The sequence below is a fragment of the Vicugna pacos genome, chromosome 13, assembly GCF_048564905.1.
Source record: "Vicugna pacos chromosome 13, VicPac4, whole genome shotgun sequence".
Lineage (NCBI taxonomy): Eukaryota > Metazoa > Chordata > Mammalia > Artiodactyla > Camelidae > Vicugna > Vicugna pacos.
Genome location: NC_132999.1, coordinates 34,256,247 through 34,268,662, shown reverse-complemented (window position 1 = coordinate 34,268,662; position 12,416 = coordinate 34,256,247). Strand labels below are relative to the sequence as shown.

At 34.8% G+C, this 12,416-nt stretch overlaps 1 protein-coding gene across 5 annotated transcripts in view; it reads left to right on the top strand.

The window, feature by feature from the left end:
* Positions 1 to 12,416, top strand: part of MAST2 (microtubule associated serine/threonine kinase 2) — a 178,234-nt gene that overhangs the window by 52,597 nt on the left and 113,221 nt on the right. The window contains exon 5 of one of the 5 annotated variants that reach the window (XM_072974526.1): positions 5,696 to 5,737. The exons of the other annotated variants lie outside the window; for them this stretch is intronic. Coding sequence (XP_072830627.1) covers positions 5,696 to 5,737 — 42 coding nt within the window. The remainder of the gene's footprint in view (positions 1 to 5,695; positions 5,738 to 12,416) is intronic. 5 annotated transcript variants of the gene reach the window in all.

Here is a 12,416-nt window from a genome sequence, read left to right as displayed (position 1 = left end):
CATTTTTTTCTCTGTGATTTATCATAACATTTTGTATATATTTCCCTGTGCTATACAGTGTAATCTTGTTTATCTATTCTACAATTTTGAAATCCCAGTCTATCCCTTCCCACCCTCTACCCCCCTGGATAAACTGACTATACTTCAATAGAAAAGAATGCAAATTAAAAAACAAACAAACCATGAGCCTTTAAAGAAGCCAGGTTGTAGCAGGAAATTTTGGGCAGGGTGCATTCTACTCTGTCATTAGAAATACTGGAAAGGTTTAAGAAGCATTGGTATATGTTGTTTAAATTATTCCTTTCAGCAGTCCTGTGAGGTAAATGATTGTATTCCTGTTTCACCACAAAGAATATGAAATGGAGAAGAAGGAGGGGATCTGTTCAGGAAACGATGCATTGTTCTTTCTCACTGGAAGGCTAAGGTTACAGCAAGGTAATAGTGCAGAAGAATCTATTGTTTCTGTGTTATGGGGTGCATTGAATGCCAGGGGGAGGAGTTTGTTACTTAATTTTTTAGTTAGTGAGGACTGGTTGAAGATTTTTAAGCTATATACACTTTAGGTAATGGAGACTGTCTTGGCCAAGGACTGAGAATTCTATAACATTAGTTTCAGTGACCAGATGGCACTACCACTGGAAGCCTTTTTTGTAGATTTCCCAGTGTAATGAATTGAGCTCTCTTTGACACTCCTTTAGTGCTTTGTCATAATTTTCCCATTATATCATAATTACTTGTTTTTATTTGGCTTCTCCATTGGATTTGAGCTCTTCTAGAATAGAATTATTAGTTTATGAGTAATGTTAATTTTGGTAATTTTCCCCCATGCTCATCTCAGTGCTTAGCATAATAAATGATTCCTAAATTAGTAAATGAATGAAGAGTTTGAATTTTGAATCTCTGGCCTAAACAGTTTATCAGAATGCACCATTTATATTTCTATAGGGATAGATGGAGTAGAGGTTCACTCTGACTTCCTCTCTGCTGATAAATGTGTTTTATTTGTTAGTTAATAAAATCTGTTTTGATAGGTTCTGTAGCTTTAAAAGCCTGTGACTTTGCAGATATTCATTCAGTGGGTAGCACACCCTATGCAAATCAGCTGTCTGTTCGGGTCTTATGCTTGTTTTCCCCATAGACATAATCCAGCTATTAGTTGTTTAAAACAGCAGATGGAAGGAGTCCATGGAGTTGTGGATTTATTAGCTCTCACAATGAAAGACCACACTGGTTGTGCTAAGGATCAGAAGTTTTTTGCTGAATGGAAGAGAGATGTATCCTGCTTTCTGTGCTGTTTTCAGCAGTGTGTCTCGCTCTTGTGACTAGAAGCAGTTGTAAGAAGACAAGAAAAAGATTTTGTAAATAGACCTTCCTTCAAGCCCCACACTGTTGGGTGCAGCTGCCATAATTATAAGAGGGGCAGCTTTTCCTCCTTGTTGGGTGCAGACTGAATCTGTTGTATAGTTATTGCTACATTTACTTCTTAGAGAGTGTAACAGCCTGATTCAGGATGCTTTATGCATACCTTTATTTGTCAAATTAGGAAATTTGGATTAATGTCTCCTGAAATCCTTTGGGAAGTGAATAATTTATGCAGCATGTCCTATAGTTTGAAGAAAAATAATTGTGAATTGGTAGATAATGTATTTAAGCCTCTTGTGAAGAATATAGTGCTGCCTTTGCTAACAGTTCTTTTGCGACCTAGAAAAATCACTAACTTGCCTTGCTTTTCCCCTGTGTTTACTAGGATTCTGGCAATTACTGTAAAATTGGAGAGTTAAAACATTGCTTATGGAGTGTTTAAATAACAAAATCATGAGAGCTGACTTTCACTCCTGAACTCTGAATATTTATATGTATGTGTATATATATTTAAGTTATAAATTAAGAGACTAGAAGCATCTTTAAACTTGGCTGAAGTCTTTTTTTGAACATGGCAGCCAGTGACCGAAGAAACGATTTTGAGATTATTAAAGCCTGGGTAAAACTAGATTTTTTCATGCTGTGCCCTTTTAGAAGTCTGATGGAATGGGAAATGGGGAGCTTTTCCTGTGACAGTACTATCAGCAATGAATAGATGAATGAATTCGTCCATGCTCAGAACTCACCACACGTGCACAAGCCCCCTCCAGGACATAAAAGAGCAGGGAAACTGACCTTAGCAATGATCTAAGCTCCTGAAGAAAGAGGTTTTCGTGACTGCCCAAGAAGTGAAGACCAGTGTATCTAGAGATAAAGAAACAAAAGAGTCTGTGACAGTATCGAAAGAATCTGACATTTGCTTTGTCTATACAAAGGATGAAAGGAATTTTGCCGCCTTAGTCAAAACAATAACTGGTTTTATATCAGCCTAAGCCTGCAATATAGCATCAGAATAATATGGGTTTTTTTTGTATTTCTGAAAAATTGTTATCTTTTTAAAAACATTTGTGGAGTGATTTTGTTTTTGGAAAGGAAAACGTGACATGGATTTTATAAGCTTAGTAGCTGTAGGTGGAGACTCTCTTGTTTTGTTTGCCAAACCTTTTTAATAAGCAGTGAAGTCAGGATATTAAAGATTGGAATTTTTTTTCTGGGACCTTTGTCCTTTTCTTAGTACTTCAGATGTTTTCAACCAAAGGGGTATGTGTGGAAGAGAAAAATAAATATGAAAAGCACCCCCCCTTCTTTTGGTGGTAATTCAGATGAGATTTATCTGGACTGCTGTGAAGAAAGACGTGGCTCTGATGTGAGGCAGTGACTCATGCTGGACCGAGAGAGAGCTGGTTTAGTGGAGCGGTGGTTAGTAGGCACAGCAGAGAGAGCGGGATTGATTGTCTGCCTCTTCACCCAGCAGTAAGCAAGTAGTCACTAGTGGTTGACTCCGGAGAGTGGTTTTTCTTGTCTGCTATCTATTATGGATGATTCCAGTATTCTACAAAGGAGAGGGTTACAGGTGAGTAACAGAAAGCCTTTTACTGATCTCCTTCCTCTGTCTATTGAAAATGTATTGCACAGACTGATTTAATTTTATTTAAATCACTTGAGGCAGGCAGGGTAGAATGCTACTAAGTTCATCTTTATTCCATTATGTATAGTTATAATTAGAGAAATCGCCTAAGACCTTTCTACTTTGATAGGAAAAAGAATGCTGCCTGGGTTTACTTCCATTATATTGAGTGGAGCAATTAAATCAGACCTATGCAGGATGCATGCCTAATTTTGGACACCAGACATTATTGCTGACAGATTGTTTACAGCAAACATACTCTGTTCTTGACCACTCTGCCTGTCTCCCCACCTACCCCTCCCTTAATAAAGTCATATATATGTGTAATATATATGTTTGACTCTACACATAGTTTTGAGAACTTTTCTAAATTATCACTTTACACATATACATAATATGTGCCTACATATATACCATATACCCTATGTGATAGCCATGTATCTGACACCTGTTTTGGTAGCCTTTTCCTCCTTAAGTTTTGGATAATTGGCACATGAAGAGGTAAATGTGATATAACAATGAGGGGAAAATAGACTGGTAGACAGCCTTTGAGTTTTAATGAGTACCTTTAGCGCTAAAAGAGTATATATACTACAACTCTTTGAAATTTCATGGTTAATCTTTTTTTTACTTTGTAAAGTAGATCATCCTGTCTTAGTCTTATTGATAAAGAACAAGCCAGCTTCATTTAGTTCATCACTGAATGTTTTAAGAATTGACATAGTAAAGATTTCAGTATAATAAAACACTGAGCTAATCAGTCAACCTGTGAAGCTCTTGTCATGAAATGTTGCTGGTTCTCTTGTTTTTTTGTTTGTTTGATATTTGTTAAGCACTTTTTTTGACAAAGTACCTGGGGTCTTTTTAATAAACCTGAATTAACGTTATTTTGGTTTCTCTAAAGTGCTCAGAAAGAAAATGTATAGGATTGGTAAAATTTAAACAAGTTATGGTATTTGTAGTTGTTCTTATTTGTGCTTCTTGTTAATGGCATTTACATATTCAGAGCCTACTGAGTGCACACACTGAATCTTCAGCAGTCGTCCAGTATGACCACTTTCAAAGTCAATGCCTTATTTTGATTTCTCCTGTTACAATAATTGATTCCATGAGATTTGTTATTTGATGTCTTGGAGTATTTTGAGAAATAGTTAGAAAGTACTCAGAAGACCTCATAAATAGTGATGTATGTTCAAGTAGCTGTTAATAAAAAATGGCCAGCTCTATAAGCACATTTAATTGCATTGCCTATTTATATCTTTATTTCTCTCTAGTTGCCAGGATTCATAAAGGGAATTCTGCTTGATAAATGGGAAATATTTTCAATTATTGTGCCTGTTTTGTGTTAAATCAGTTTATTTTCTCTCCAGTGACTCAGTCAGTCTCTAGTATCTGCTGCCCTGTTTTCTGATGCCCTTCCTCTCGAGTCTTTGTTTCTCTCCAGCAGGAGTTCCAAATTGCCAGATTACATAGCACTGGAAAGTGTTTTCTTACAGCCTCCTTTCCCCCTCCCCATTAAAAAAAAAATTACTTTCAAGTTTATTCTCCAGAAGACTACAATGGAACATTTTGAAAGAAGTAGTGCTTGAAAAGCAGTTTAGATTGTTTGTTTTAAACAGATAAATTGTTTTGTAAAACTTTAGAAGTTAGATTTATGTACATGAACACACAAATGCTAAAGTGTACCCAATGGTACGAGTAATCTCAGATTAGAACATTTAGAAAAAGTCAAATGAATGTCTGGGCTCTACTAACAGCTTTTTGGTGAATAAGTTAGATTTCCTGGAAGTTTTCCAGAAAACCAACCAAGATGCAGCCTACTTTGATCTTCTACCTTTCTTTGCCAGGTTTCCTGGGAGGTGTCAGTATAGTAAATGGTGCGTTCATTGTGTGCCTGTTCTGTCTCCTACGTTGTTAGACTATATGTTATCTCAGTCAGGCTTCATGACATTGATGACAAGTAGGTATTATCTGCATTTTCAGGCATAGGTAAATTTAAAGAAGGAACAGAAGATGTGTGAAATTATAGTTCTGCCGCATTCTAGCTGTATAATAACCATGGTCAAATTTTGAAAAACTCTTGATGCCTTCCTTAAAAAATATTTTTTTAATTGAAGTATAGTTGATTTACAACATGATCTTAGTTTCAGGTGTACAGCATAGTGAGTGATTCAGTATTTTTACAGGTTATATACTCTGTTAAAAGTTACTACAAAATAATGACTGTATTCCCTGTACTATACAATGTATCCTTGTTGCAGATATATTTTACATGTAATAGTTTGTCTCTGTTAATTCCAGATTCCTAATTTGTCCCTCCCCATTTCCCTCTCCCCTTTGGTAACCACAAGTTTGTTTTCTGTATCTGAGTCTATTTCTGTTTTGTATACACATTCATTTGTATTATTTTTTAGATTCCATGTATAAGTGATATCATACAGTATTTGTCTGTCTGAGTTATTTCACAAAGTGTAATATTCTTTAGGTCCATCCACATTGCTGCAAATGGCAGAATTTCATTCTTTTTTGTGACTGAGTAATGTTCCATTGTGTGTGTATATGTGTATATAGACACACATATACACCACATCTTTATCCATTTGTCTGTTGATGGACACTTGGTTTGCTTCCATATCTTGGCTATTATAAATAGTGCTGCTATGAATATTGAGGTGCATTTCAAATTAATGTTTTTGTTTTTTCCAGATATATACCCTATACCCAGGAGTGGAATTGATGGATCATATGGTAGGGCTATTTTTAGTTTTTTGAGGAATTTCTATGCTGTGTTCCATAGTGGCTACACAAATTTACATTACCACCAATAGTAAATGAGGGTTCCCCTTTCTCTACATCCTCTCCAACATTTGTTATTTGTAGACTTTTTGATGATAGCCATTCTGACAGGTCTGAGATGATATCTCATTGTTGTCTTGATTTGCATTTCTCTAATGATCAGTGATCCTGAACATTTTTTCATGTGCCTGTTAGCAGTCAGTATGTCTTCTTTGGAAAAATATCTGTCTTTCCTAATTTTTGATTGAGTCGTTCATGCTTTTGATATTGAGTTGTATGAGCTGTTCATATATTTTGGATATTAACTCCTTATCAGTCATTTGCAAATATTTTCTCCCATTCCATAGGTTGTCATTTCATTTTGTCAGTGGCTTCCTTTGCTGTGCAAAAGCGCTTTCAAGTTTAACTAGGTCCCATGTGTTTATTTTTGCTTTTATTTCTTTTGCCTTAAGAGACAGATCCAAAAAAATATTGCTACAATTTATGTCAGAGAGTGTTCTACCTATGTTCTCTTCTAGGAGTTTTAAGGTTTCAGGTCTTGCATCTAGATCTTTAATCCATTTTGAGTTTATTTTCATATATAGTGTGTGAGGAAATGTTCTAATCTCATTGTTTTACATGTAGCTGTCCAGTTTTCCCAGCATCATTTATTGAAGACACTGTCCTCCATTGTATATTCTTATTCCTTTGTCATAGATTAATTGACCGTAGGTGTATGGGTTTATTCCTGGGCTCTCTATTCTGTACTATTGAGCTATGTGTCTGTTTTTGTGCTATTACCATACTGTTTTGACTACTATAGCTTTGTAGCATAGCCTGAAGCCTGGGAGGGTTATACCTCCAGCTTTATTCTATTTTCTCAAGATTGCTTTGGCAGTTTGAGGTCTTTTGTGGTTCCATATAATTTTAGGATTATTTGTTCTAGTTCTATGAAAAATGGGTATTTTGATAGGGATTGCATGAAATCTGTAGATTGCTTTGGGTTACATGGCCATTTTAACAGTGTTGATTCTTCCAATCCAGGCGCACAGGATAGCTTTCCATTTCTTTGTATCATCTTTGGTTTCCTTAATTAATGTTTTATAGCTTTCAGAGCATGATATTCTACCTCTTTGGCTAAGTTTGTTCCTAGGTATTTAAATTCTTTTTGGTGTAATTTTAAATGGGATTTTTTTTCTTTTTTTACTTTGTCTTTCTAATATTTCATTATTAGTGTGTAGAAATGCAACAGATTTCTGAATGTTAATGGTATGTCCTGCAACTTTGCTGAATTCATTTTGTGATCCTAATAGAATTTTAGTGGAGACTTTAGGGTTTTCTATATAAAATATGTCACCTGCAAATAGTGATGGTTTCACTTCTTCTCTTCCAATTTGGATGCCTTTTATTTCTTTTTGCAGTCTGATTACTGTGACCAGGACTTCCATTACTATGTTAAATAGAAGTGGCAAGAGTGGGCATCCCTGCCTTGTTCCTGAACTTAGAGGAAAGGCTTTCATTTCAACTTTTCACTCTTGAGTATGACGTTTACTGTGGCTTTGTCACAAATGGCCTCCTTTATGTTGAGATATGTTACCTCTTTGGTGTGAGTTTTTATTATTAATGGATGTTGAATTTTGTCAAATGCTTTTTCTACATTTATTGGCATGATCATGTGATTTTTATCCTTCCTTTTGTTGCAGTGTATTATATTAAAAGATTTGCATATACTGAACCATCCTTATGTCCCTGGAATAAATCCAACTTGATTATGGTGTGTAGTCCTTTTTATATATTGTTGCATTTGGTTTGCTAATATTTTATTGAGGACTTTTACATCTATATTTATCAAAGATATTGGCCTGTAATTTTCTTTCCTTTTTTTTTTTTTTTTGTCTTTGTCTGGTTTTGGTATCTGGGTAATTGTCCCTTGTAGAATGAATTTGGGAGTGTTCTGTCTTCTCCAGTTTTTTGGAATAGTTTGAGATGGATAGATATTAGTTCTTTATGTTTGGTAGAATTCTCCTGTGAAACTCTCTGGTCCTGGATTTTTGTTTGCTAGGAGTTTTTTTTGTTTGTTTTTTTGTTTTTGTTTTGTTTTCTTTTTACAAATTCGATTTCACTACTAGTGATTAGTTTGTTCAAATTATCTATTTCCTTTTGATTCAGTCTTGGCAGTTTGAATATTTCTAGAAATTTGTCCATTTCTTTTAGGTTGTCCAATTTGGCATATAACTGTAGTATTAGCTTTTGATTTTTATTTTTGTATCTCTGTGGTATCTGTTATTTCTCCTCTTTCATTTCTTATTTTGTTTTATTTGGGTCCTCTCTCGTTTCTTAATGAGCTGGCTAAGGTTTATCAATTTTGTTTATCTTTTCAAAAAAACTAGCTCTTGCTTTCATTGAACTTTTCTATTGAACTTTTTATCTCTGTTTATTTCCTCACTGATCTTTATTATTTCCTTCCTTTTGTTGACTTTGGCCTTGGTTATTTCTTCTCTTCCTAATTCCTTTCAGTAGTAGGTTGAGATTTTTTTTATTGAGGAAGGCCCACATTGCCATAAACTTCCTTCTTAGAACTGCTTTTGCTGCATCCCATAGCTTTTGGAGTATTGTGTTTCCATTTTCATTTGTCTTGAGGTGTTTTCTGATTTCTCCATTGACCTATTGGTTTTTTAGCAGCATGTTGTTTAGTCTCCACATGTCTGTTCTTTTCTCTATTTTCTTTCTGTAATTGGTTTCTAGTTTCATACTGTTGTGGTCAGAAAAAGTGCTTGATATAATTTCTATCATCTTAAATTGGTTAAGTCTTATTTTCTGGCCTAACAAGTGATCTATCCTGGAGAACATTCCATGTGCACTTGAAAAGAATGTTTTTGGATGTAATGTCCTGTAGATATTAATTAAATCCAACTGGTCTGTTGTGTCATTTAAGACCACTGTTGATTTTCTGTCTGGCTGATCTGTCCATTGATGTAACTGGGATATTAAAGCCCCCTACTATTACTGTATTATTATCAGTTTCTACTTTTATGTCTGTTAGAATTTACTTTGTATATTTAGGTGCTCCTGTATTGGTGCATATATGTTAATGAGTGTATCAGTGCCTCCCTTTCTGTTTTCCACTGTCATGTTGAGAGTAGACTAGAGGCAAGGGCTACAGCAGGAGAACCAACTATGAGACAATTGTGGCCCAAAAGACAGGAAAATTTAATGGATTGGAAGGGCGTGATTGCAGTAGAGGCAGTGGGGGATTTTCTGATTGGCATTTTTTCAGATATGAGAAGCTCAGTAACCTCCTCAAGGACAGACAACTTGTAAAAATCTGGGCTACAGATGTATATAGTTGAAGATACTGTGATATGAAAGTAACAGAAGATTTGACTCTTAGTGGTTTAAATATTAAAGAAATGTATTGGCTCACAAATATGGAAGTCCAGAGGTTGGATGATAGCTTTCATAGTTCAGTAATCTAGAGTCTTTTGCTCAGGTTCTTTGCAGTATATTGCCTCTTTCTCAAGTTGGCTTCTTACTTATTAGAAAAAGATCTTTTGTGGTTTTAGCCTGCACATTCACATGCTTCAGCAGCATCCCTAGGTCCTTTTAGACATTGGGGAGATTACGTGTGAGCATTTTTCCTTTAAACTGGAGGAGTCTCCACCCTGTGTAGGAATTGACATCATTTTACTTGAAGAGCAGTTGAGGTTTGGGTCTTCCGTATGATAAAAATTGGCTCTTATCCTACTGCTGCTTTGGAGCATCTACAGTGAGGCGTATTTGAGGTTGCAGTTCCTTGTGAATGGAAGAAGGTGCTTTTATATTTGCCCTATTTTCCAGTCAACTTTATGGGAGATTATTTTATTTTAACTTTGAAAGGCCAACTGACTAGTCACCATAAACAAAATTTTATTATCAACTGTGTTAGTGCCATCATTTCCACAGTAAGTATTTGCCTATAAGGCAGACAAAGTAATTGGTCTTCATTGTATAAAGAGCCCAGATTCTGAACTGAGAATATACTGTGCTGATAAAATTATTGCCTTCAGGCAAAACCATGTAATGGTTCTTCCCTGCTTTTCTGCCTTTGATGTTCAAAAGTAACGTGCTTAAAAGTGCCGTCATTCAGGGGTACTTAATTATTTTGGAAAACATGACAGCATAGTGCATACTGTGAAGTATTATTGTTGACAAAGCTTTCTTGAGAGTACTTTTTAATTTTGAAAATGATGACTATCCTAATAAATAATGAGCATTGTAGAAAACCCAATTCAGTTTGGATTTTCGTCCTTAAAAACAAAATCTTCAAGACCCAGCTAGATTTCAAACATTCTTTTTTTTTTTTAGCACCTTTGTTGTTGTATGGTTCCTGTACAGCAAACTACGCATATTTCAGATGTACAATTTGATGAATTTTGTTAGACATAGACACCCATGAAACCACCACCACAATCAAGATAGCTGACATTTCCATGACTATTCAAGAGGGGTAGTTTTTGAATTCCCAGTTTATCTATTTCTACCCTCTTTAACCCCTGGTAATCATAAGTTCTCTATCTCTGTAAGTCTATTTCTATCAAACATTCTTTTTGAAAGTTACTTCATTTTCAAAAAGATAACTACTTATGAATTAACATGTAACCGAATGACTTCCTCCTGATATTCTTAATTTTGCTATTCTTTTTGTGGGACGTTTGATAAAGAAAAATAAAGAAAAACTGCAATTTGTATCATCAGTCCTTAGTACCACTAAATATTTTCATCATGTCAGTAAATTAGATGGTTTTGAAAATTGAGTGATTTATTCATGTACCTTCTTTTTTCTCTCTCTCTCTATAGTATACTCATATTCTATGTTACGCCAAACCAGACTTCTTTTTTAGTTTATTTTTTCCATATTTATTCATCTTTTCTGGCATTTTCCCATTCTTGAGTGTCATTCTCCTCTTTCTCTACCTGTCAACCTTTTGATTATCATCCCCATGTAGCAGCTGTCATGGAGAATTTCAGCATGTCTGCAGAAAAGGATAATCGAGCCAGCTTCAGACCTTTAGAGTTCTCTTGCTTCCTGGACTTTGCTGTATTTTAACAACATCTTTTCCCTAAGCCCCACATATTTTTGTTCATGGAGTTGTTTCGCTTAGAAATCTTAAGATATTCTAAAATTTCAATCCCTTGTCGTCTCTGAATTAGATTCTTGTATTCTCCTGTGTGAATCAGGATCACAATTTGGAGGTCTGCGAACCACTTCCTGTAGTTTTATTTGGCTAATTTTGGAGATTTCAAGAAAAATTGACGAATATAGTCCTTGCCAACCCGTTCCCATTTCCCATTCCATCATTTCTAAGGCTCCCCTCTTTCTACTTTTTAACAGCTCTGAAATTGTGGTGTGCTACTTTTGATAGTGTGTTATGTTTTAATTGGCAGTGATTATTTTGTTCTTCTTTAAAAAAATTTCCCCGATACCAAAAATAATGGCCTTGCCTGAAATTAATAGTTTTTCAGATTTGATGAACTATGTTATAATACTTTTGGCCCATGAAAATATTTGAGTTTGCAGCATTTATGTTTCAATCTAAAGATCTCTGTCATTTTTAGTTTTTCCCCTTTTCCTTTTTTAATGTCTTGAAGATCTCTGTTCCCTCGATTCTCTGCTGTTATTTTTTTTTAATAAGTTGATACTTGCTTGATGTGTTTCCTTTCTATATAATTTGAGATTATAGTATTTTTTCTACATTAATTAATTTTTTTAACTTTTTTGGGGGGTGGAGAGGTAATTAGGTTTGTTTGTTTATTTAATAAAGGTACTGGGGATTGTACCCAGGACCTCATGCATGCCAGGCACACACTCTACCTCTGAGCTATGTATACCCTCTCCCTTATTAATTTATTTGAGGTTTATAACATTTTTCTATTATATAACCACTCTTGAATTTTGGGTATAAACCCGATTCAGGCATTATCTGTGATACACAGTTTTTAAAAAATGGTCATATATTTAATCTAAGCTTCCTGTTTTATCTTCAGGTAGTTTTGGTAAGGTGTGTATTTATTGAAGTTTTTCCATTTTGTCTGTTTATTGAGAAAAAATATTTATTGTATTTTTTTTTACCTTTTTAACAACCTCTGCTGAATCTGTTCTTATATCCTTCTTTATATTTCTGATATTGGGTGTTCATACTTCCCTTTTTTTCATGATCAATAGTAGAAGTTTATCTGTTTTGTTAGTTTTTCTAAAACCAACTATCTCTGTATTTTAACCTTTCCAGGCAATTTTGCTTTTGCTGTGTCTGTTGCAAATGGCATGCAGTAGGGTTTTTTTTTTTTTCCCTGTCAATACTGATAAATATGTGTGTGAAGATTTTTAGGGGTAACTGATACATCCGAACTTGTTTCTGCTGTATTATTTCTTACATTCCATGTCCTGTACCTCCATGCCTTACTGCTCCTTTTTTGCCATTTAAAAATATTGGTAGAGTTTTTTGGTTTGTGTTTTTATTTGATTTTTCTAACTCTGCTGATTGAGTTAGAACAAATTCAGATTTTAACCCCCTCGTGAACTACACAAGGACTTTCCTTCTCATCGCTCCTTCCAAACGTACATGCTATTTTTGTCTAGTATTTTAATTCTTTCCTTTAAAGAAAATTACTCAAA